This window comes from Marmota marmota, unplaced genomic scaffold, assembly GCF_001458135.2.
Source record: "Marmota marmota marmota unplaced genomic scaffold, marMar, whole genome shotgun sequence".
NCBI classification, from domain to species: Eukaryota; Metazoa; Chordata; class Mammalia; order Rodentia; family Sciuridae; genus Marmota; species Marmota marmota.
This window is the reverse complement of record NW_026000082.1, coordinates 30,908-58,248: the sequence shown is the minus strand read 5'-3', so window position 1 is coordinate 58,248 and position 27,341 is coordinate 30,908. Positions and strand designations below refer to the sequence as shown.

General features: G+C 39.4%; 1 protein-coding gene across 9 annotated transcripts in view; it reads left to right on the top strand.

Annotated features, from left to right (window-relative positions):
- Il12rb2 (interleukin 12 receptor subunit beta 2) overlaps positions 1-27,341 on the top strand; it is an 81,746-nt gene that overhangs the window by 31,099 nt on the left and 23,306 nt on the right. For all 9 annotated transcript variants that reach the window (XM_048815166.1, XM_048815168.1, XM_015484885.2 and 6 more), the window contains 2 exons: positions 4,533-4,612; positions 15,470-15,689. In XM_048815166.1, the coding sequence (XP_048671123.1) occupies positions 4,533-4,612; positions 15,470-15,689 (300 nt within the window). The remainder of the gene's footprint in view (positions 1-4,532; positions 4,613-15,469; positions 15,690-27,341) is intronic.

Here is a 27,341-nt window from a genome sequence, read left to right as displayed (position 1 = left end):
GCCCCTCTCTTTTCACTTAGATAGCTTTCTCCTCGTTCAGTCCTCCTGCTTTCCCCTTTACACAGAAGGTAGTTTCATCTCAGAAAGGCTGACTTCCATTTCTCATATTTGTATTTTTAGTCATTTTTACCCATTTGCGTTGAATTCACTTGATGGCCTTGGCCTTTGACATTCTTTTTCTCGCTTGTCTGTAATAGTTTTCTCTGTCTTTTGTTAGACAACACTGAGGTTAGAACTTTAAGTGATTTTGTGACAGTTGAATGTCAAAGGATTCTTCTCACTATTAGCCCTTATGTTGCTTTAAGCAGCAGAGATTTGACACCCCTGATCATGAAATTTTACACTTTGAAACTCAGAGAGATTCAACTAATGATTTCTCTCCTGTGGAGGCATAACACCACAGGTGGGCGCCTTTCAAATTTCAGTTTCACTGCAATTTATTCTGGGAAGAGAGTGTCATTCTAGAATTTGATTCTTTGCTCTGTAATAATCTATTACATTGGGGATCTTTAACGAGGCAATGAACATTTCTTTTAAATTTGTTACCAGTATGTAATGAAATGAAGGCATTTACTGCTATGAGCAAGTCAACTGATTTGATGCTGAGCACACTTAATCCTAATTACATAGTCGAAGTCTAGACTGTCGAGTTTGCAGAATGTTCATATCTTTGCACAGTATAGTGGACTGTCATGGGACAGTGGGACCTTTGGAGAAGCCAGAGCTAGGGGCTCAACTCTCCTCTTTGCCATTTACCAGCTAAATGTTTTGTTTTGTTGTTTTGTTTTTTCTTTTTGAGACGCTTAATCACTGAGCCAAATCCCTAGTCAGTTTTATGTTTTATTTTGAAACATTGAAACAGGGCCTCACTAACTTGCTGAGGCTGGCTTTGAACTTGCAATCCTCCTGTCTCAGCCTCCCAGGCTGCTGGGATTACAGGTGTGTACCACCATGCCCAGCTTCTAAGCCTTTTGTAAACCATCTGTCCTCAGCCTCCTTGTCCTCAGCTGAACAGCAGTGTGCTCCGTTCCCACCCCCTGCGCTGTGTGAGGATCAGATGAGATATGGGCATGAACTGCCCGAGCATTACCTGGCTCTAAGGAGGTGGTAATGTGTTCAAGGTCAGGTTCTCTTTCTTCAGTGGCCTATAATGTTTTCCTTTTGTCATCTAGACTAGAAGATAGAGGGCCCAGGTTTGATTTCTGGGACGCTCTTCATAATCCTGAGGAATTGAGAGTGTTTTCAGAATGGTTAGTGGAAGCTTTTCTTACCTCTCAGTCCTCACCACAGGGGTAAATATTATCACTGATGGGAAGATGGAGGGACCAAAAGTCTTTAGCAAAGAGCAGAGGTGGGTATTTAGAAAACACAAAAAGTGAAGAGGATGAGAAATCAGAAAAAGGAAGTGACAAAAGAATATCCAAAAACAGGCCCTCCTGAAAGGGGTGGGAGGATTCTAGAGAAATTGTAAACTTTCTCAGAGCCAGGCCACTGCGTGATACAGAGCCAAGGCTGTGAACTACTGTGGGATCAGCAGTCTTGTGTTCAAAGCCTCCCTTCTCTGATTATTGGTTCTGGGGTCTGGAACAAATTTCTTAAGATTTAAGCGCTTCAGTTTTCAAATAAAGAAAATGGCAAAAGCTGAATCTGCTGAGAGCTTACCATGTGCCAGCTCTCTCCATTTAGATTCTCAAGACAGCCCCATGTGAGGGACAGAATTATCTTCCTCACTCGACATGGGGAAACTGGCTGAAGGACACAGTTAGTGCTTATTTAAGAGCTGTAGATGGCCTGGCTCTGGAGCTCACACGTGAACCACGACACCAACCTGCATCATGGGGTGTAGGGATGTTACTGAAAGCTCAGTCCTTGTACCCTATGCCAACCCAATAATGAGGATATGGTTTTGAGAAAAAGGAAAAAGAAGGCTTATTGCTTTGTTAGCAAAGGAGGAACACAGGAGACTCCTGTCCCAAAGGCTATGATTCTGCCATCAACAGGAACAGGGACTTTTAAAGAGGTGAATTCCACCTCTTCTCTGTTGGAGTTGTAATTCACTTGCTAATTTGGGAGATAGTCATTTCTGAGATCTTCTAGTGCCATGGTGGGTGTTGTACTCAAGGACAGATAACTCTGCCTAGGATGAGGAAGAAAGGTAATCTTGTTTCCCCTGAGATTAGGGAGGAGTAGGGAGAGAGGAAGAGAAAGAAACATGTCTATTTTAAAAATAAGTTGCAGGGGCTATGTTCAAAGCATAAAGTGGACCATTGTTAGAGGAAGGATGTGAGATGGAGATGTAAATAGGCTCCCTTTCCCTTTTGCTCTTCTTCTCTCCTTGGCTGCTTATCTTCTGTTATCTAGAGTAAAACTTAATTTTCTAGAAATTTCCACCTGGTTAAATGGAACTTTCTATTACAGAAGGAATCCCAAAGTAGCCTCACATCAAATACACCTTAAGTTTCACTGTTAAAGAAGTTGGCACAGTGGCACACGCCTGTAATTCCAGTGGCTCGGGAGGCTGAAGCAGAAGGATCACAAGTTTGAAACTCTTGATCAGCAATTTAGCTAAGCAACTCAGTGAGACATTGTCTCTAAATAAAATATAAAAAGGAGGAGGGATGTGGCTCAGTGGTTAAGCATCCCCAGTACAAAAAAAATAAATAAATAAAAGGAAGTTGGGTTGGTACAACCAAAGCCTATTTTCAGGCATTGTTTCTATTGATTCCACTCCTAGCTGTAAATCAAATTAAAGCAAATCTAGTAACATGATAGTAGAGGAAATAAAACTACTTCACCTACCAATCCCCCACACAAATTGATTGCTCACTTTTTTCCAGTATGCTTGACTTTCTCAAATGAAATTAGACCATATTTGACCATTGTCCAATGGATAGATGGTTATTTCTTCTACCAGTTCCATAATATTGCCTAATTTGTTCATGTTTATTTATCATTTAACAATTACTGGGCGACTGTTACATCCTAAACACTGCACTTTAGATACAAGAGGAAGTGAGGGGAAAGGGAAAAATAATACAAGGGGGACAAATGAATGTCAGTAGAGGGGGCAGAGAGAGAAGAGGCGAGGGGAGGGAAGGGGAGGGGGGATAGTAGAGGATAGGAAAGGCAGCAGAACACAACAGACACTAGTATGGCAATATGTAAATCAATGGATGTGTAACTGATGTGATTCTGCAATCTGTATTTGGGGTAAAAATGGGAGCTCATAACCCACTTGAATCAAAGTGTGAAATATGATATATCAAGAATTATGTAATGTTTTGAACAGCCAACAATAAAAAATTTAAAAAAAAAAAAAACACTGCACTGGGTACTGGGAATTTTAAGATAAATGAGATAGTCCTTCCTTTCAAGTAGATCATTGTCTAATGATCAAAAAACAAATAATTAAACTACAGCATTGTTATGCTTGAATTCGGGACTCCCAAAAGACCACCAGAGACCAAGATCGATGTAAGCAGCAAAGAGGTGTTTATTTCGAGCTAGCTCGATCCTCGGCGCGCACATAGCAACTGGTGACACTGAGAGGCCCCAGCCCAGGGTTTGCAGCAGTTTTATACACTCTTTGGGGAAGGCAGGGACTTCACATACATCATAGCATCTCTTAGCAAATCATCACACACCGCGGGAAAATCATAAAACAACTCTAAAACATGATTAGCACATTCACTGGTGGGAACAAGTTGGGTAAGGGTGATTGGTTACTACAAGAGGGGGATTCATTTGAACTGATTGGTGTAAGCCATGAGGGGAGTATGTGCTGAACTACATGGTTTCCCAACATGTTATCAACCACCATAAACTACTGGGAGGGTCATCTGGCATCCCAGGTATTTTCCTGGTCTCATGCTGATTGGTGGCTGCTAGGGGGTTGCTATGGGTCCCCACCTAGTCTGACTGAGTCAGGGACACCTGGCTCAGCAGATCTCTCCTGTTATTTGTAGATAAACAACTAGCAGGGTGAGTATGTGCCTAGGACAAGGGTCCTCTTTCCAAGTATGTCCTCTTTCCAAGGACAAGGGTCATGCCCCCTTCCTTAGACAGCTTTGCTCTGAAGTAGAGGCTGGTTTTTCAGCATAAGTCAGGATCAGAGATAAGTATAAGGCTTGTCATTTGCATTTGTGTTTTTACAATATCTAAAAATGCTTTTTCCTTATGTCTTTATTTTTCTATTGAGACCTCTTTCTATATTCCAATAAAAAAATCACTACACATACTTTCTTTGAGTTTTTTAAATTAAATTCTTATATACCAGTGAAACATGTATTAATACATATTATGGGAAACTTAGAAATTAATTTCCTCCTCATCTTTTAAAAAAAATTGTTTTTAAAGTAACCTCCTTTTTTCTGACTTTTTGACCAAAGATATACTTGTTTGTTGTTCAATGAAAGAAAAAGAAGATACTGTTTTACAAAGAAATTGAAATTATTCTATAATCCTTGACTTTTAAAGGTTTTTTTATTGTGCAAATATTAATGAAAATTCATTTTTCCCCCCTTTCAAATCAGAACCTACTGGGACCTTAGATGTCTGGTACATGAAACAGGCCCTGGACTACGATAGACAACAAATTTCTCTTTTCTGGAAGGTAAGTTTTCAGTTTCAAATTTAAAATCAAGGAGATTATATATTTGAGTGATTATATGTTTTCAAGGCAGAAAAATACCTTTTTTTTTTTTTTTTCTGTTGTGGCTTTGATATGAGGCTTCAAAGCCTGTGTAGGAGCTCGCTTTCTCAGACTTGGCTCTGATCCCTGCTGCAGTGCTCTTTCCTGCCAGATGAGGAGGGGGGCTCCAGCCCAGGCCCTCCCTCCAGCCACCTGAGCCTTTCCTCATCCCACTTCCATTCCTTCCATTCCTGGCATTTCCACCCTCTCACCCCAACTACGCTGTCTCTTTTAACTCTTGTTACCAAAGCTGGTTCCTTGTCCCCGATGCCAATCCAATAATGAGGACATGGTTTGGAGAAAAAGGGAAAAGAAGGCTATGATTCTATCCAGCAGGAACAGGGGGCTTCTAAAGAGGTGACTCAAAGGCTACATTTCCTATGTTCTCTGTTGGAATTGCAATTCACTTGTTAATTGGGAGACAGTCATTTCTGAGATCTGATACCATCCAACAACCAAGTCTGGATTACTTCGTTCCTATGGTGGGTGTTGTACTCATGGACAGATAACTCTGCTTAGGATGAGGAAGAAAGGTAATCCTGTTTCCCCTGAGATTAGGGAGGAGTAGGCAGAGAGGAAGAGGAAGAAACAGGTCCATTTGAAAAGTGAGTCACAGTGGCAGAGCAGCAAGGGCTAGGTTCAAAACATAAAGTGGACCATTGTTACCTCTGTCCCCCTCCCTTACATAAGGGTGTCCAGCAGTGACCATGGTAACTTTCCTCAAGATTTGGTAAATAGAGAAAGCTGTGGTATGGATATTTAGGAATGTGTTTTCTATAGTCATTGAAAGAGAGAGGGTGTAAAGAAAGCTGCCCTACCTCCAGAATATGTGTAGTAGTAGAAAATAACACGAATAGGAATAGAAAGTAGCACTTCCTCAATGGACGTAAAACAGGGATAGATTGAGCCACCTTCCAGAACACAGTAAGCCCTTACGGTAGAATGAGAGTTTCACCAAGTGCCGGAAGCCACCATTGCAGGTCCATTCAGTCCTCACAAAACCCTGTGAAGTGCTAACATCCACCTAGCGGATAAGAAAACCAAGCCTCAGGAAGAGGAAGTTCTTGCCCAGTGTCACCCACTAACTACAGGGCTGGGACCTCCTTGGTTACTTCATGGTATTTTCTTTGAAAGAAAATGCTATGTGAATTGAGCTACTGCTAGGCATGCTCAAAAGAAAAGGTCTCCTAGTGAGTGTACTCCTCTTTATTCCTCAAACTCACATCCCTCTCGCTACACCTCTTCCAGTCAAGGGCAAACAAACAGTTTTGGAATTATGAACCCCATGAGCAGGAAACCAGAAGAGTCACAATGATGAATATGATGTCCTCCATTGGGTTTGATAGTTGCAGTCTTCTTCAATTTTAAGAAATGAGCTTGCCCTTACCCTCCCTCCCTCTCCCCCACCCTCTCTCCTTCTCCTTCTCAGTCTGGTGTACTAAAAATAGCCTAGTGACTCATGATCAAGCTCTTCCCTTTGAAACTAACTCTGCAGCTCAACATTTATTTTAAAATAAATCTGCTTTTTAATAGGAAGAAAATTCTCAAAGCAGGACATGCAGAGAAGCCACAATTTGCAGTAGAAAATAGCTCAATTTGTTGGCTGTTGGTTTTCATTTTCACAAGGAAGGAACTGGTTAACACCTAAATTTCTCCTCCAAAAAAAAAAAAATGTCCTCAACAGTGATCTGAAAGAGACTTTGTGAATCCTATTTCGTGTCTCTCTCCTCAAGGGTTCCTCTCAGCAGAAAGAGAGTAATGATAATGGAATCTATAAAGCCAACAAGACTAGTGTGGGGTCAATCAATGAGGGGACACAAATGATTAGAAACCATAGAGCAGGGAGGGGCTCCAAGGTAAAACCAGGTGTTACTACAGCATGCCTGTGTGCTTCTTGGGGTGTCAGAGACTACAGACCATGCATCACCATGGTGGTCTGAAAGCCGAACCAGAGGCAAGTCAAAGTAAATGCCTGTTAACCACAAGTCCTGCTCAGCATTGTGCACATGCAAATGCTTCTGAGTTACTCACTTTGGCCTTGTCCTCATCCTCACTAGTTTCTAGAGAGACCTTGGAACTCAAAGTCTTCAATGCCCTTTGAGTCTACCCTTCCTCTTGTTGTAAATATCGCTTCTACTTCTGCCAGGACAGACAGAAGTCGCTGCTGCCTGCCCCCCAACACACACACAGGCACCCATCATAAAATTCTTTCTTTTATGAAACCAGAATGTGGGCCTCAGAAGGGTGACCCGGACTGAATCTGGCCTATGTTAGAAACTAAAAGGTCAATACTAGAAGTGTCTGTGATTGACACCAGATGTAGTCATCAAAAAGTTGGATCCAGTCCTAGCTTTTGCAGGGCCATTATAGGATTAAATCCTTTTCTGTCAAATCCTGGGCTTGTCCAGTGGCCCCCAACAGGCCACTCTGTTGTGGAGGGAGGGATGAAAACACTGCCTAGAGAAACTGGGATGAGCAGTCTTGCTTTGGACCACAGACCTCTAGAGCCACAGGGATGCCATCCTCCCCCACACATACGCACTCATTTTTATAAATGTGGAAGCTGAGGTTTCAAGAGGGTTCTCCAATGAGAGGCCTTGGGGTAACATGGCCCTGTTGCAGGAGACATAAATCACTGTCCCTCTTTGTGAACCCAGCCTGCCCCCCCCTTTCCTACTGGGGGTTCCTCATGCCACACTCAGATAGACCTGGGGATTCAAGGGGGTGATGCTGAGGCACAAGGATGTCATCTGATGTCAGCCCAGAAAAAAAATGTTACAGCTAGGTTAGACGCTTTGTGGTGGGCCCAAGTCATCTCTCGCTGAGCAAAGACGTAGTGTGCTGGGGTTTTCCTTCTTTGAGCAACACTGGGAAACCAAACACAGGGGCCACCCCCACAATGTCAGAGAGAAGCACAATGGAAGCCCCAAGTAAAACCCCACAAGCCTGTGACAAAGAGCACGTTCCTCACGTCAGGGGACATGTGAGATGACCTTTCGCTTTTGTAGGATGTTTACATTAGAGGAGAACACTTCACGCTGAGGGGATGCAGCCCCTTGGGGGGTGTGCATGGCTGGGTGTATGTGTGGCATACGTGTGAATGCATGTGAGTTTTGAACGTGAGCGGGATGAGTTTGTGCAATACAAATCCATGTGAGGGTGAGGGTGTCACTGAGTGTGTATGTGTGAACATGTGTGTGTAAGGGTGTGAGACTTGTGCATGTGACTAAGTGAGGATGGCAGTGTGCATGTGAGTGTTGGAAGGTGTGTATTTGTGGGTAGGGTGGACGAGTGTGGTGTGAGCGTGTGAATGTGAGCATGCTCGTGTGTGAGGGTGGGCATGTGTGAGTGTGTGGGTGTGTTGAGGGTGAAGGGACCTTTGCTTTGTTGTTATGGTTTCCACACCATTACTCATTTCCTCATACCTTGGTTTTTCCTGAAAGCTCCATTTCTTTATAACTATCCTGTACTTTTTTGAATCAGCTATTTTTAAGAGAAAAGGTATTTTCTAAGTTAAAGCCAAAGAGTACAACCTAATGTATGAAATGAAATGAAAATACCTGGGCACTGTTAAAACAACAGATGCAGTAGCAGGTAGGAGATGGTGCTCGGTCCCAAGCAGCCCAGTGTCCCGTGAGAGCCCTTCACAGGCTCAGCAAGCCCTCCCTCCAGTCCCCCTGGCTCCTCCTGGGCGGTTTCTCTTGATTTCCTTTGCTTTGGTGAAACCTTTCAATCCCTGCACACTTTCAATTCCAGCACACTTTTCTTTCAGTTAAGATAGCATGTATCCTTTAAAAAGAAAGTTATCTTCAATATATATGGATGGTGGTTGAAAAAGTATGACTATGGGTTAAAGCCACATTAACCTTTAGCATTTCCTCTTAATTTCTTCCGTCTTGATCATACCAAGCCATAAACCTTTTGAAATGATGGTGGAGATATGGAAGAGAAATAGCCACGCACAAAGGAAGCTGAATTCTTTCATGTGTTCTTTCAAACCAATAAATATATCAAAGTTCCTCTTTAGTACTAAACTCATGCTGTGTGGCAGGGATATGAAAGTGGAAAAGACCAATCCAGCCCTTAGGTCCTGGAATTCACAGTCCAGTGCAAGGATTGGAATGGGAGCAGAATGTCAAGGACACCAGGAGGTATTGAGCAGGAGTTTAGAGATCAACTGGAGGAGTGGTGGTGGGCTTGCCCGGAAGAGCAGGGAAGTTGGGGAGTCCCTCCATAAGGGATAGTGGAGCTGAATGCTGAAGGACAGACTCTCCACAGAAGAGTGTGAGAACGCTTGTCAGGGACTGTGGATTCATGATGGAAAGCATCGCTTTAGCGAAGCTCTGTTCCACAGAAATATAAAGCCAGCCACCGTTGAAAGCCACGAGTGATTTAAAATTGTCTTGTGAGCCACATTTTTAAAATGTAAAAAAGAAACAGGTGAAATTAATTTTAAATAATATACTTTAGCCCAATATATCCAGAATATCCTCATTTCAAAATGTAATCACAGCCAGGTGTGATTACAAACCTGTAATCCCAGCATCTCAGGAGGCTGAGGCAGGAGGATCAAGAGTTCAAAGTCAGCCTCAGCAAAAGTAAGGCACTAAGCAACTCAGTAACACCCTGTCTCAAAAAAAAAAAAGGTCTGGGGATGTAGTTCAGTGGCCAAGTGCCCCTGAGTTCAATCCCCAGTACCCCCGCCAAAATGTAATCGCTATTTAAAATGATTGGGATATTTTACAGTCTTTTTTCCTTTTCTCCTGAGTCTTCAAAAACTGTGTGTCTTCTAAGTATCTGCACAGTACAGAAGTTAAGAGCTTCCCACCTGGCAGAGAGGCAGCACCGGTTGGTTTATTTCAAGGGCTTCCTCTTGGTACTGCATACCTCCAGAGTTCTTCCACAAGCAATAGGGAGAGAGTTAGGGAAACTCTTGTTCCAAAGATGGGGGAGAGATTTGTTATTTTTTATTCACCTGTTCAATGGGCAACTTGTTTTAATAAATAGCTACCCTCAAAGGCAAAATGAAAGTAAGGATAGCAAACCCCAGGTCCCAAGTCACAGCACAGCCTCAGAGACACTGGCATGACTAGGGACAACTTTTTCAAGACATTCCTTTGTCTCTTGTCCTAGTGTTCTCTGTCACGTGAAGAATATTCCAACCTCTATCACAGTGCCCTGGGGGGATGCCTTCTTTGGCTTCCTCATCTGAAAGAGACTTAGTGCAAGTAGAAATTACTATCTGGAACTTGATTTATATTGACACGGGACAAACGTCCATTGAAAATCCCTAGGGAAGATTGTCTGCCAGGTGCCTGAAACCCTGCTATAATTACATGAGGTTTCCAATCTCAGAATCAATATCTCAATACAAAAGCAGCAGATGGCAACATTTTGATGATTTTGTTGCAATGTTCGACTCCATCTCCTTTCCTTTCTAGTCCTGGTCCCATCACAGACTGGCACAGCATTTCCAAAGATATTTTTGGAAAGAAAGAGTTGCCTTGCCTTGCTTGCTAGTCCCACGTGTTATGCCAGCTGGAACATTGGGAATTTTGGTTAGAGAGCAGAATGTGTCCAGGGACAAAAACAAGAGGGTGGGTAGGAGGGAGAACAGAAGATTAGAAGCAGAGTTGGAAGAGGAGTTAAAGTTTGGCTCTCATGAAGACTCCCTTTATTTTCCTGTTTTTTTCTAGCTACAAAACAAGATAGAAGTCATTATGCCAGGGTAACTGCTGTGAGGTGTCACTGGGTTCAGTCAGTTCAGTCCTGCAGAGGATCTGAAGAGTCTACCCAGTGCTAGCAAGGTCCCACTGTTGAGAATTGTAGACAGAGCTGTGCTACCTGGGTTCAAGGTCCAGCTTCCCTACCTACTGGTCATGTGTTCTTGAACAAGGTATTTAACTTCTCTGGGCTTTACTTTCCTTGTGAGTAAAGTGTGGAGAATAATGGTATAGACCACATGAGGTTGTTGTAAAAATTAATAAGATCATTGTGAAAAGTGTGCGCTAAGTCACTGTGGGGTGCGAATGTTGTACATGACCCAAGAGTGCAAAGATGACCTGACAGACTGGGGGAGATGGAGCGGTGGACGGGAGATTTCAATGTCATAATTTAAAAAGCAGTGTGTAGTTGGTGTGAGCCTGTAGTCCCAACTGGAGGAGGCTGAGGTAGGTGAATTGCTTGAGCCCAGGAGTTCAATGCCAGCTTAGGCAACATAGTCTCAAAAAGAAAAGAAAGAAGGGAGGAAGGGAGGGAGAAAGAAAAACTTCAAGTGACTTTGGACTGGGGCTGCCGAAGGTAGTCATGAATTCCAAAATCAAGGCACCCAAGTTTAAACTCACAAATTAAATGTACTTTGTAATCAACTACGTCACATTGGTAAACCTTCCATATAGAACTGCAGGTGAAGCCAAGAGTCAAGATGGCCTGGGTCTCTGGAGATTGGTAGAGGGTGGAGTAGTGCCGATTGTGATGATGTTGCATTACTTCAGACTAACCAAGAGAGGGGAACTCACCGAGTGTCTCTGTCTTCTCATTTGTCATGTGCACTCTTTGGAACAGGTTACTTCCCTTCTTAACTCATGGATGGGAATTATCCTCATTTTAAAAATAATAAAGTTGAGGCTCAAATAGGTAAAATAACTTGCCCAATGTGAACAGTGGTAGAGCAGTGGTAGAGAGCTAATGTAGCATGTGTGAGGTCCTGGGTTCAATCCCCAGCACCACAAAAAAAAAAAAAAAAAAAAAAAAAAAAACCCACGAAGTCAGCAATACAAGCTGTGACTAATGTGTTCAATTTCCCCTAACTTTCTAAGGAGCATTGATTATAGCCACTCTTCTTTGATGTTGGTTAAGCTCTAACAGATTTTTTTTCCTTATTATTTGCATCAGAAGTTCTGAAGTAAAGTGTTACTTTAGGACAATTCCATTAGGTGTAAGTCCTGAGAAGAAATGCTTTGTCAATTCACAAGAGACCCCTTTTCTCCAACAGACCTTTGTTTATTTTTGTTTTGTAGTGCTGAGGATCAAACCCAGGGCCTCGTGCATGCTAGGCAAGTGCTCTACCAATGAGCTGCATCCCAGCCCCAGAGTTTTAATTTAAATATATATATATATATTATTACTGCCATAGATGGCACTAGAGTTTCCAGGACTAGATACCACCAGCATGTCATAGTCTCAACTGTGTTGAGTTCTGTTTTGTCATGGATTTCATTCACCACGTTATCTCTGATGCTGGAAGCCTTTTCAGGCAGTGTAACTTTCACAGCAGCTTATTGAGGGAGCTCTTCACTCTCCACTTCTCAAACCTTATTCAGAAAGAGTTTCCACGCTGTTTCATTCATTTCCCACAGGACAGGATGGAGCAGAAACAAAACTGAAGGGGACAAACAATAGGAAAGCTTGTCCTTTTTTTGCATACTCTTACCAACAGAAAAGAATGAGGATAACAGAAGGAACAGTGGCCTGAGAGCCACACTCATCACTGCCAGAGACGGCACAAGGGTTTCCAGGACTAGACACCACCAGGGATGTCGCACATTTGGGTGGCTGGGTTCTGCCTCACATCCACTAGGGGGCGCTCTGCAATCTCACATGCCTTCCTTGTGGGGAGTATTTGACTTCTGAGCTCTGAACCTCAGCATCCCCATCAGAATGGGGAGTAGTAAGGGCTAAATGTGACAATAGAGGTAAAACTTCTAACACATGGTTTACTAACAAATGTTATTTTCTCCCCGTCACGCAAATAAACAGCACTAGAATATAAATATGTTCACCTGGGAAGACAGCTGGCTTCTCAGGACTGCAGGCCTTCTAGGTTCACAGCTTTTCTCCTTGTGACTCAGAGATTGCTGGTCCAGAAAAGAATTCTGGACCCCTACCCTTCCCAAATTTCTGAACTCATGCCCAACATTGATGTTGTATGTCAGAACATATCACAACCCCACAATTAGAGAAGCAGCTTTGCAACATCCTGCTAGGAAAAGTGATTGGGGATTCCAGTTATGCAACATGGCAGACTGCACCTGCCACTCCATTGTCTCAGGCTTAAGGAGTAGCATGTCACAGTAGAGGGAATACTGGTCTAGAAATTGAGCGCTCTAAATTCAATCCTCCCTTCTCTGTCTATCCCTTGAGCAGCCTTAAGCAAATCATTTCATTTCACTGAGTCCCTGTTTCTGTGTTTATAAAATACAGTGTTGAATTCATTGTTAATCTATAGAAACTCTTCCAGTTTGGTGGTTACACAAAGATATTCCATTCCATCTGGGCCAAGCATGATCCAGGAATGATGATCCAGGAATTATATACATTATTTACAAATTTTATGTTGCATTTCTTTTTTAAAAACAAATGAGTTATATTGTTTTCAGAGGCTTTGGGAGACTAAGTGCCCACTTGGCTAAATACCTGTTTTCCTATTGGCTTATTGAGATTTTTGTTCCATGGATCCTATAGGACCAGTTTGGTTAAGGAGACCAATTACCCAAGAGAGAGTAACCTTTATCTCCAGACTTGAGCTTGACATTTTATGTGAGCCATATTTATATAATACCATATGTATTGCCATATGTATGGCCCCAGGATGCCATATTTACTTGTCTACTACTTTCACTCCACCCCAACCTATTCGTAATCTTTTTAACTCTAAAATATGAGAAACAGAGGAGAAATGCAAGGGTCTGTGCCCTTTACTATTCTCTGGAAACTTTGCGATCCTTCTGAGTCTCACCTCTATTGACTAGAAGGCTATATGATCAGCTGGGTTTTCATGGCTGTCACTATGAAAGCTCAATGAACCCGAGATGACATTTACCCCCTTCTTTCAGCATTTCACCATTTAATCAAATGAGATTTCTGGGGTGTCTATGAAGGACAGTGAAAGAGTAACAAAGTCTGGTTTGCAAGGTGCTTTTTTTTTTTCCTTCCAAATTGGTGCTCTGTTTCCTTAGTTGTTAGAGAAGAACTGAAGCCCCTTGGGTCCCTGGAAAGAATGGGGAATTTTGTGAGCTTGGTTAACTCTTGGAAAGTGCCTTGGCGAGGGAATGTGGGGCAGGGTGGGAGTAATACACTTACCTCTGGACTTATAGAGAAGAAACAGAGAAGGATGCACTGAAAGATAGCTGAGGGAATGGTCTTTCCTGACAAGCTTTTGCTTTAATTTATGTTGTTTTTCTTCTCTGACAATGGGCATGTTTATTAATAACAGTTTAGAATATAGTACTTTAGAAAGCACTTGCTTATTTTAATCTGCACAGCCAGCTATGAGTTCAGCTGTGATGGTCATCTGAAATGCTAACTGTGGAGAAAGACTGAATGTTCAGGCTGGGGATGTGGCTCAAGCGGTAGCACGCTCGCCTAGCATGCGTGCGGCCCGGGTTCGATCCTCAGCACCACATACAAAGATGTTGTGTCCGCCGAAAACTAAAAAAAATAAATATTAAAAAAGTATCTCCCTCTCTCTCCCTCACACACACACACTCTCTCTTTAAAAAAAAAAAAAAAAGACTGAATGTTCACCCACTGGGTTCCCCACTTGGTGCAGACCAAGGCTTGAGATCCAGGATTGAGCCTCATGGACACAAAAGGGTTCCAGAACAAATCTGTATTAATCATGCTCCCAGAAATGGAAATATAAAAGTTGGATGCTCATGGATTCATCTGCAGGGAGAATACAGATGTTGGGCCAACCAGAAGGCTTGACTCAGCAAAGTGGAACATTCTCTCCCAGTATGCTAATTGTTTCAGAAACCAAATTATAATAAGAAGGCCAATTTATTCACTTAAAGTGACAAATACAAATTTTAAGTGAACAAGACATTCATGTTGCCTATTCTGTCCTGACAGACAATCTTCATAGGAAACCAAATTATTAGCTTTCTTGCTGATCAGGGAACCTGAGTGAGGGGCATTCTCCAATCCTAGATGTGTCTTTCAGCAGAGGTAGCTGGAGACCCCCCACTTACAGAAGGGATACTTATGCCAAGAAACTACCACTTACCCCTGGCAAGCCAAGCCTTCCTTGCCCTATGCTAGGCAGGGATAGGCACTGCCAATGTTAGGCTTGACAACTCTCCATGTTCTATGCTTCTGCTTTCCATGGTCCTTGTCCAAACAGGGGTACAATACAAATAATTAGTTTTCTGTTTACTTCCTGGGATTGCTCCCAAATGATCTCAATTGGAATTTTTGCAGTTCCAAAACTTGTTAGTCACATATTTACGAACAGTTTCTTCATTTCCTAGCACAGATGGCTAATTCAATTCACTAAGTATAGATTTTACTGGTTTAGCTCTTGAAAGTCTTGTGTTTGGTGTTTTGAGCAGGATGATACTTTCTTATATAAAAAGTTATACGTGTATGGATGTGTGTGTTTCATAAATTTAGCAACAGAGGCCCACAATTGCTAAGAGCCTCATCCAGGGTCTGTGTGATTGACAGAACTGGAGTTCAGATTCAGATTCAGTTCTTCTGAGTTCATTCTTGTTCAATGGGATGGTTAAAGTTGTTTACCATTAGTACATTTTATTTTGATGCAAGAAAGGAAAATTGCTGTGTTTTGAAGATTTATTTTTTAAAGATGCTGATTTTTTTTTCTTAAATGGCAGTTGTGCTGATAGGTCATTGCATGAAGTGTACAGTGGAGATGAAGAGATACACATGAAAAGGTCACTCAGATTTGGCTGCCTGAAGCAGGAGCCAAGAGAACCAGGCACACAGCAGCCAGAGATCTTAATCTGTGAGTTAATAGTACATGGATGTGTTTTGTTGCAGAATCTGAGTGTATCAGAGACAAGAGGGAAAATCCTCCACTATCAGGTGACTTTGCAAGAAGTGACAGGGAAGAAAATCACACTACAGAACATCACAGGACACAACTTCTGGACCTGGGTGATTCCCAGAACTGGGATTTGGACTGTAGCTGTGTCTGCAGCCAATTCAAAAGGCAGTTCCCTGCCAACTCGCATTAATATAACCGACCTGTGTGGCTCAGGTAAGGTACCAAATTTTCTTTACTATTACCTGTGGGAAACTGTGTCTTCCTTATCTCTTCTTTCCTGCAGGCCTGGCCTAGGGCCTGACATGAGTAGCCACAAGTTTAGGCCTTATAGTTAACAGCCATCTCTTCCAATCAGTCTTTGAGTGGTTTGGACAAGTGAATTAGCACTTCTGCTCTTCAATTTCCTCCTCTCCAAAATAGGAATTCTATTAATGGTTGGGCAAGTCATTGGGAGACTCAATACATAGCAAGTGCTCAATAAATGTTAATTGAGGAAATATTAGTTACACTAAATTAAATTCTAACAATTTTCAATCAGACTAATATTTACAGAAACAAAAATAATATATAATATTGTTTTATAAGAAATATTTTATACTTATGTTCAAAACATTTTAAAACCAATAATATTTAAATGAAGTTCTGACTGTAACGAAATTATGGTAAGATCTTGTTATGCTCCATCTCTTCATTACACAAATTTTAGTGTGTATCCAATTTTCTTCATCAAAAATCTCCCAACTTTATGTAGAGTCTCACACTTATAGTCATCTTCTCTGAAAATAATTTCTCAAGACAAAAATCCCATGATTTGCTAAAAAAATAGATACTTCTCAAGATGTGCTTGTAAAAGGATTTCATGTCAAGATTATTGGCCTAACTTCAAAAAAAATTGCCTACATAGAATAAAACTCGATAATTAGATCCTCTCTTAAAATTTACTGTAATAATTCTATGCATATGTAAGTCTAGCAATCATCATTTCAAAGAAGTTTCTACCAAAACATTATTTGATGTAGACTGTTAAATCCTGATTACACACCTTTTCAGTCATGTAATGAAAACATAGGATAATGGTGTAGATGAAGATGACTAGAAGAAAATACAAGTAGACACTGAAATAACCTTGAGTTGGCACGAGGCAGGAATCACTCTTAGGAGATAAGAATTATTCTTACAAAAGATGTGACTACAGTGACTTATTTGTTCTCTCACATGAAAGGAGTTCAGAGATAGACCAGGGTGGTGTGAGAGCTTTGTGACATCAGGACTCTGGGCTCCTCATTTTTACCCTCAGCCAAGCTTGGCTTTGATCCTCAAGATGAAATTGGTCCAAGATGGTTTCTAGAGCTCTAGCTGTTTCCCTGTAGGCAGCAGAAAGAAGAAAGAGAGAAGGGCTCAGACTCACTCTTGAGCTGTGCCCCATGTCACACAGCAGGGCTTGCCCCTGTTGGCCTTCATTGGTTACCTGGCTGTACCCAACTACAAAAGGGGGCTCAGAGCTATCTTTTAGGCAGCAATGTTCTCTCATTAAAGAAAATGAGGGGAAGGTGTTTAGTAGGCTGTTGGTCCTCTCTGCCTCGTGTGGAAAGGCACCTAAACAGAAATCTTGAAGGAAAAAGCAGATTAACTTTGACTTTAATGCATAGGAAGAAAAAATTTAAAAAAAAAAGATACTGTAAATAAAGTTCAACAAGTAAATAGCAACTGAAGAAAATACATAGTACATTTTTAGCATAAATAGAGTTGATATCTACATATTTTTAAAATATCTATAGCTAGGTAGATATCTATATTTTTTTTTCAAATATATAAGCTATCAGGGGATATGAACACTCTAAAAAGAAAGCTGAGTGCTATGGCACACACTTGTAATCCCAGTGACCCAGGGAGCTGAGGCCTTGAACCCAGGAGAATTGCAAATTCAAGGCCAGCTTCAGCAGTTTAGTGAGGCCCTAGGCAACTTAGTAAGACCCTGTCTCAAAATTTTAAAATTTTTTTTTAAAAAAGGGACAGGATGTGGCTCAGTGGTGAAGTGCCCCTTTGTTTAATACCTGGTACCAAAAATAAATAAATAAATAAAAGGAGCCAATAAAAATATGAAAATATGTATAGTTTAACTAGCAATCAATGAGAGGAAAATCCTGAGGAACCAGCTGGGTGTGATGACACATGCCTGTAATCCCAGTGACTCAGGAGCTGAAGCAGCAGGATCACAAGTTCAAGTCCAATTTCAACAATTTAGAGAGGCCCAAAGCAAAATAAAAAAGGACTAGAAATGTAACTGAGGGTAAAACACCCCTGGGTACCAAACAAACAAGAAAAATCATGAGAAACCAAATCAGACTGACAGAGTAAACAGAATCGGTGTACCTGTCTTGGTGAGATATAGGGAACAGGTACTCTTGTATGCTGTTGGTAGGTGTGTAAAGTGATTCAACATTCCGGAAAGCAACTCAGCCATATATAATGAAATTTAAATATGAACATATTTCTTGACCAGCAAATAATCAGATAAGTGTTTAAAATGTAAGTACAAAGACATTTGTGGGAAAATTGTTTGAAGTAGCAAAACTCTATAAATGACCTAAATGTATAATAGTAGAGAATGAACTGTTTAAATACACCTTGATGCTTATCTACCTTAATCCCACAAAAGCATTAAAGTAATACTGTAACTATATTTGGGGGGAATGGGTGGATACCAGGGATTGAACTCAGTGGCACTTGACCACTGAGCTACATCCCCAGCCCTATTTTGTATTTTATTTAGAGACAGGGTCTTGCTGAGTAGCTTAGTACCTCACTTTTGCAGAGGCTGGCTTTGAACTCATGATCCTCCTGTCTTAGCCTCTCCAGTCACTGGGATTACAGGAGTGTGCCACCATATCCAACTTAACTATATTTTTATTGACATGGAAAGATGTACATTGTAAGTGACCAAGGAGATTTTCAAAAGTATACATAAAATAATGTCACTTAAAATATATATTTACATGAGTATATAACTTTTGCATAGTAAAAGGAAAATCTAATAGAAAATAAGAAAATGCTCACAGAGGGTCATCCTTGCATCATGGGATTACAGGTGACTTTTTTCCCCTTTTACTTTTTATATTTAATTTTTTTTCCTTCCATGGGTAAGTATTGCTCATGCAATTTTAAAAGTCAATGCTGTGATACTGAACTGATGTTTTCAAAATGTAATATATTAGAATACCTTACTTTCCAAATCTCATTGCAGATAATCCTTGAGGTTATAAACCTGATAAATGTAATGGTCCCATTCTAGTGTCCTTATTGAAATTTGGTGACAACTTCCCAAAGTGACACATTTCCTCATGTTAGAGTGCACCTCTGCTTTATTCCTTCAACAGTCATTTACCGAGTATATATTATATAAGGTAAATTAAATTCAGCCATAGGTTAAAAAAAAAAAAACACCAAATGCAAGGTTGAGGTTCTCAAGGTACCTTTACCAAGTAGAAGAAGAGATGGATGTAAAAACAAGTTAACTGTAGTCAGTATAAGTGTGAGGTCAGAGCCGTGCACAGGAGTGCTAGAAACAAAGAACCAAAGCATGGGCTTACCGAGTATGAAGAAGCAAATTGGTGTTAGCCAGGTAAGCGAGTGCAGGTGTGCAAGTGTGAGCGTTTTTATAAAGTGAGAATTGAGCAAGCTTTAAGTTTAAAGGAAGAACTAGCAGTGGGGGAGAATAAATAAAATTTGTTTAATATTGCAGAGACCTAGTGCCTGTGCTCAAGAGCTCCTTAAATTATAGGAGTCAGAGGTTGGTACATTCATAAATGGGCCTAGCAGTTAGAGCCACAGCCTACCTCCTCATGAAAAGCAGTGCTTGCCATAAAAGCACTGACAGGTTCTGGGGGTGCCGTGCATGAATCAGGAATCTGAGAACAGGTGCGTCACTACTGGGTCTCTAGACTGCAGCTTTCGCCCTGAAACTTCCTAAACTTACCTGGAGAACCATGAGCTACAGTTAAGCTTTTGTTCCTCTCCCCAGAGAAAAAGAACAACTCTGCCCATCAATCCAAGACAATAAAACATACTCCCTAATGAAAACCAAAATAGGCAGTAACAATAATATTTTAAAGCCCAATAAAAATAGTTGATAAAACCTAATACCTCTTGTCGACAAGATAAAGAGATAGATAAACCTCTGATCAAATCAACTGGATGAAAGAGAGAGAGGGAGAGGGGCAAATAAAACATTGGTAAACATATTTTCCCCTGGCAAACTTTACAATCTAGATGAGATTAATAACATTGTGAAAAATGCAAAATGTTAAAATTAGCACCAGAAGAAACTTTTTAAAAGCTAAACTGTAGCCAGGTACTATGGTGCATGCCTGTAGCTACTTGGGAGGCTGAGGCTGGAGGATCATGAGGTTGAGGCCAGCCTGGGTAACATAGCAACTTCCAATCTTAAATAAAGAAATAAACAAATATCCAGCAAAAAAAGCCCTGAACTATAATCCTTTAAAATGTTATTGTAACCATTTAAAATGTTGAAATAAGATTTAAAAACTTATTTGTACCTCCATGCTCTCAAAATAAATAAATAAAGCCCAGGCCCAACTGTTTTATAACTGGACCCCTCAAAAAAAAACTCCTATGTTATTCAAGTTGTTACAGAAAATAGAAAATAAGGAAAGCTGTTCAACCTATTTTATGGGGCTAATTTAATTTTGATAGCAAAAACAGATAAAGACAGTACAAGAGAAATTTTTGGCTAGATCACTTGTCAACTTTGACACATTGATACATAACCTAAATGAATTATTAGCAATTTGAATCCAATACATGTATTAAAATTCATGCCAATAATTCCAGTTTCCAGTAGATCATATAAAACACTTAGAAGTCATTACTCTTTCCTAACACAGGTAAAAAGATGAACGAACTGAAAAAAATCAACAATTATTTGATCCACCAGAGAAGTCAAGTCACAGAAGGAATCACTGCCCCCAGAATTGAAAAGACAGACAGGCAAGCACCTAAGGGAGGTGGGAGGGACTGAGAAGCATTTTCACAGTTCACAGTACAGGGACACAGGCTCACTAACAGACTGAGACCTAATCACAAGTCTACAGAATATTTCCCTGCTCTACATCTTTCCACCTTACTAAATGTCCACTCATGCAGTTTCATCTACTTGGTACATTATATGTGCCCTTCACCAAAAAAATAAAGAAAAGAAAAAGAAAAAGAAAAAATACAAGGCATACTAAAATACACAAACAAACAAAACCACAGTTTTGAGAAGAGCAAGCATCAGAACCTTACTTGGATACAGCACAGATGGTGGAATTATCAGACCTGGAATTTAAAACAACTATGATTAATATACTAAATATTTTAATGGATAAAGGAGAAAACACACAAGAGGAGATCAGTAATATAATCAAACAGGTGGAAATTCTAAGAAAGAATCAAAAAGAAATGTTAGAGATCAGAAACACTGTAGTCAAAATGAAGGATGTCTTGATGGACTTATTAGTACACAGGACATGACTGAGGAAGGAATCTCTTAGTGTGAAGATATTACATTAGAAACTTCTAATCTGAATAGTAAATTAAAAAAAAAAAACACTAAAAAAAGCTAACAAGCAAAAAAACACATTACACAAAAACAGTGGAATGGCTACAAAATGTGTAAGATACCCAAAATAATAAAAATACTAGAAGGGAAAAAAGAACCAAATACATAATTGAAAATGCAATGATGAAAACTTTTCAAGTTACGTCAGAAATCAAACATGTATAAAAGAACACCAAATAGGATAAATGCTTTAAGAAACAAAGACAGGACTAGGGATGTAGCTCAGTTGGTAGAGTGCCTGACTCACATGCCCAAGACCCTGGGTTCAATACCCAGCACCACAAAAAAAAAAAAAAAAAAAAAAAAAAAAAATCACAACTTTATATCTAGGCATATCATTAGTACTGCAGAATATTTAAAATAAAATTTGGAAGAAGCCAGCAGGGGAAAATCCTTACTTATAGGGACAAAAATCTAAGAATCACATCAAACTTCTAAGAAATCACGTAAGCAAGAAGAAAGTAAAATATCTAAAAATATTGAGAGGAGGCAGGGGAACCCAACAACCTAAAATTCTGAACCCTGTAAAATGATTCATCAAAATTGAAGAAGAAATAAGATTTTTCAGTGTTCTTTTTCTTCAAACAATTGAAGGAATTTGTAACCGGTAGACCTGCCTTTGCAAGAAAGGCTAAATGAAGTTCTTCTGAGAGAAGAAAAATTGTTTAAAGTAGAAACTGAAATTTACATTTTTTTTAAAGGAAGAACATCAGAGAAGGAATAAGTAATGGTAGAATTCAAACTTTATTCTTATTTTTAATTGATCCTTAGCTCTTTATGCAAAATAACAGTAGCAACAATATATTAGCGTGTGTGTGTGAGTGTGTGTGTATGCACTTATGCATGCTTATATGTAAGTAAAATGAACGGCAGCAATAAGACAGGTGACAGAGAAGGAATTAGGATTATTTTGTTGTTATAAGATACTTGCACTATCCACAAAGCAGTAGAGTGTTATTTGAAAGTGAACTTGAATTAGTTCTAAATGTACATTGCAAACAATAGGGCAAGCACTAAATATAGTTTAAAAAGAAGTATAATGGATATGTTCTAAAATTAAAGCATATAAAATAATTGGTAAAAAACATAAAAGTCTGGAAAACAAGAAAGGAAGGAACAAAGTACAGGGTGAAACGTAGGAAAGAGTAGCAAATATGATAGATATTAATCTAACTATATCAATAATCACTTTGAACATCGATGACATAAATACACCCATTAAAAAACAGAGATTATTAGAGTGGATTAAAAACAAGACTGAGTTGGTGGTTTTTTTGTTTTGTCTACAAGAAACCCTTTAAACATAGACATATGTAGCTTAAAGGTAAAGAAATGGCAAAAGATATATACCATGTTAACACTAATCAAAAGAAAGCTGGAGTAGCTGTATTAGCACACTGCAGAGCAAAGAAGTTATCAGTGACAAAGGGGTCATGACAGAATGACAAAGGAGTCAGTTTTCCAAGAAGACAAAACAATCCTTAATGTGTATAAGCCCAATAACAGGAATCAAAATACATGAGGCAAAAACTGATAAAACTGAATGGAGATATTTAAATCCACTATTATAGCTGTAGACTTAACACCTGATCAGCAGAAATGGAAAATCCTGAAGACAGAAAGCCACCAAGGACATAGTTGACCTCAACAATACCACCAGTCAACCAAATATAATGGACATCTCTAGGCTACTTCATCTAACAACAACAGAATACATAGTCTTCTCATGTTCATATTCAATAAGATAGGCCAAATTCTGGCCATAGCATGTATCTTCATGAATTTTAAAAAGTAGAAATCACACAATGTCTGCTGTCAGACCACAACAAAATTAAACTAGAAGTCAATTACAAAAAGATACTGTAAAATTCAAAATACTTAGGGATTAAACAAAAGAATTCTAAATAACATGCGTCAACGAAAAATCTCAAGAGAAACTTAAAAATATTTTCAACTAAATTAGAATGAAAATAAAAATGAAAACACAATTTAACAAAATTTATGGGATATGGTGAAAGCATAGAGGAAAATGTATAGCATTAAGAGCATTTATTAGGAAAAAAAAAAAAAAAAAAAGAAAGATCTAAAATTGATCATCTACACTTCCACTTTAGGAAACTAGAAAAAGGGAAACTGGAAGAGTAAGCTGGGCACTATAGTCAGAATGGCAATTACCAAGAATACAAAGCAACAATAAATGTTGCTAAGGATGTAGGGGGAAAGGTACACTCAAGCATTGCAGGTGGGACTGCAAATTGGTGCAACCACTTTGGAAAGCAGTGTGGAGACTTCTTTAAAAACTTGGAATGGAACCATCATTTGACCCAGTTATCCCACTCCTTGGCTTATACCCAAAGGACTTAAAATCATCATACTACACTGATGCAGCCACATCAATGTTTATAGCAGCTCAATTCACAATAGCTAAACTATGGAACCAACCTAGATGCCATTCAACAGGTGAATGGATAAAGAAAATGTGTTATATGTGCACAATGGACTATTACCATATGGATTCAGCCATAAAGGAGAATGAAATTATGTCATTTGCTGACAAATGGATGGAACTAGAGACCATTATGCTAAGTGAAATAAGCCAATCCTAAAAAAACCAAAGGCTGAATGTTCTTTCTAATATGCAGATGCTAACTGACAATAAATGGGGCCAGTAGCGGGGGGATTGGAGGTTCACTGGATTAGACAAAGGGGAACAAAGGGAAGGGAGGAGGTATGGGAACAGGGAATACAGTAGAATGAATCAATTACACGACCAATGTAACTCCACATCATGTTCAACCACAAGAATGGGAAGTTATACTCCATGTATGTATGATATATCAAAATACATTCTACTGTTATGTATAACTAAAAAGAACAAATAAAAAAAATAAAGATTAAGCTGGGAGTAAGCAAAGAAAGAGAAAAAATATCAACAAAACTAGAAGCTAATATTTTGGAACGATCAAGAAAAGTAATGAATCTGTAGCCAGAACAAATAAAACAATGGGGTATATGCAAATTAACAATTTCAGAAATAAAAGGGGGTTATCACTATCAATCTCATCAATATCAAAGGATGACAAGTGATTAGAAAGGCAAAGACCTTAACTATTCATAAAAATCAGCTTGAAGTGTACCATAGACTTAATTGTAGAAGGAAAACTATAGCCAGGCACGGTGGCGCATGTCTGTAATCCCAGCAGCTTGGGAGGCTGAGACGGGAGGATAAGGAGTTCAAAGCCAGCCTCAGCAACTTATCAAGACCCTAAGCAACTCAACCCTATCTCTAAATAAAATAAAGAAAGGCTAGGGATGTGGCTCAGTGTTAAACACCCCTGGGTTCCATCCAAGTACTGAAAAAGAAAAAAAAAAAAGCTCAAAATCACATATCATTAGAAATTTTCAAATTAAAGCAATAATAAATATCACTGCACACCTGTTGGAAAAAAACAAAGATGCTGAAACATGAAATGTCAGCAAGGATGTGGAGCAACAAAGACCTACTCATTACTGATGGGAATGCAAAATGGTACAGTCTCTTTGAAAGATAGTTCGGCAGTTGCTTACAAAACTAAACATTGTTATCATATGATTCAATAATCATACTTTTTAGTATTTCCCCAAATTAGTTCAAAACTTATGTCCACAAAAATATCTGCATGTGAATGTTTACAGCAGTTTTGTTCCTAACTTCCCAAACTTGGAAGAAACCAAGATACATTTGGTAGGTGAATGGAGAAATAAATAAATAGTGGTACTTCTAGACAATTAACTATTATTCTGTAGTTAAAAAAAAAACTCTCAAGCCAGGAAAAGATATGGAGGAACCCGAAATATCTGTTACTGAGTCATATTAGTCTGTTTTCCATTGCTGTAACAAAAACACCTGAGGCTAGATAATATACAAAGGAAAAGAGATTCTTTAGCTCACAGATTTGCTCAGCTATGATGAGGGCCACCTTGGCTCTGTCACAATGATAACATTGTGAAGGGGGCACATATAAGGGGAGGATCACATGGCAAGAAAGGAAGCCAGAGGGTGATCTGGGGTCAGGCTTGCTCTTTTATAACAACTCACTCTTGTGAGAATTAACTCTGTCCTGGAAACCAGCATTAACTCTGGCAAGGGCAGGACCTGCAATGACCTAACCTTCTACCACTAGACCCCACCCTTAAAGGTCATCACCTCTCAATACCGCCACACTAGGGACCAAGCCTCCAACATGTGAACTTTTGGGGGACAAGCCACATCCAAATCATGACATAAATGAAAGAAACAAATTTGAAAAGGCTCTATGCTGTGTGATTCCAACTATGTGATATTCTGGAAAAGGCAAAACTATGCAGAAAGTAAAAAGATCAGTTGTTGCAAAGGTTGTGGGGGAGGGAAGATAAATACGTGTAACACAGACGGTTTTTAGTGCCGGGAAATAATTCTAAATGAGGCTGTGATAAAGAATACATGTCATTATGCATTTGTCAAAGCCCATGGGATTTATAATACCAAAAGCGAAGTCTAATGTAGACTATGGACTTCAGGCAATAACATTTGCAACGACTCCTCCCATCCCAGAGCTGGAGAGAGAAGGTGGCTGTTCATATGTGGAGGGGTGGGAAGTAGATGAGAAATCCTATTCTGCTCATTTTCATTGTGAACCTAAAACTGTTGCTACAATTCACTTAAAAAAAAAAAAAAAAAGGAAAGAAATGGGGCTGGGGTTGTAGCTCAGTGGTAAGAGTACTCACCTAGTATGCATAAGGCACTGGGTTCGATCCTCAGCACCACACAAATATAAAATAAAGATATTGTGTCCACCTAAAATTAAAAAATACTTAAAAGGCTCTTGATCTTATAAAAAAAAAAGAGAGAGAAAGAAAGAAAAGTACAGAATGATCAAGTAGGGTTAATCCCAGGAATGGTTAATAATAGAAAAATGGTTAGATGGTTAATAGAAAGATGGTTAATAATAGAAAAATATGTCAATGTAATTTATCACATTAATACCCAAAAAAAAAGGATATGCTATTACCAGATGTAGAAGATATATTTAGTTAAAAAAGCCTTTAGGGAGCTGGGAGCATAGCTCAGCAGCAGTGTACTTGCCTGTCATGTACAAGGCCCTGGGTTCAGATCTTAGCACCATAAACCAAGCAAAACCATCAATTGTAAATTAACAGGACTTTTTGTAAAAATAAAAGCTCTTTAAAAACTATGAATAAAACACTTTAGCTTTTTAAAAGATTCTCTACCAAAAGCTTGAGGATACCTCATCTTGATGAAGAGATAAAGGCATACCTGTAATCCCAGCTACTTGGGAAGCTGAAGCAGGAGGTTGCGGGCTTGGGATGTAGCTCAGTGGTAAAGTGCTTATCTAGGTTGTACAAGGCCCTGGATTAAATCCCAGTATTACCAAAAAAGAAAAATAAGAGGTACAAGCACATTCTCTTTAAAATTAGCAACAATCTAAAAACAAAGAAGGAAACGAGATTTAATAGGAGGGTTTGAAGGAAGTGATATCTTAAGTGTGCAGCTAATAAGATTATTTACACGTAACATTCAGCAAGGCCAGGAAACAAATTATTAACACTAATTAGAGAGTGTAGCAAGTCTGCCAGAAATAAGAATAACACACACAGGTCATTAATAGTAGAAAAAGTAATGGAAAATAAAATGCCACTTAAATAACAAACTAAAAGTATAAAGTGTCTAGGAATTAAGCTAATGAAGAATATACAAACACTTTAAGAAGGAATTTTTAGGGCTGGGATTGTGGCTCAGTGGTAGAGCGCTTGTCTAGCATGCGTGAGGCACTGGGTTCGATCCTGGCACCACATAAGAATAAACAAGGGTGTTGTGTCCATCTACAACTAAAAAAAAAAAAATTAAAAAAAAAGAAGGAATTTTTAAAACTCCATTAAAAGATATCAAAGAAAGGCAGGGTATGGTATCCTGAGCCTAGAGTCCCAGCTACATGGGTGGTAGGGACAAGAGAATCAGGAGTTCAAGGCCACCCTGGGCAACACATGGACAACAGAGTAAGACCATATCTAAACACACACACACACACAACACACACACACATCAGAGGATATCTGAATAACTTCATCAAAATAGCATATTTATGAATGGGATGATTTAATATTTTAACAGTATCAAGTATCCCTAAGTTAAACTATAACTTAGTGTTTGATAAGTATGGGATGCCAAATGATATTTGGAAAAATTAACTCACTGTGTAGATTAA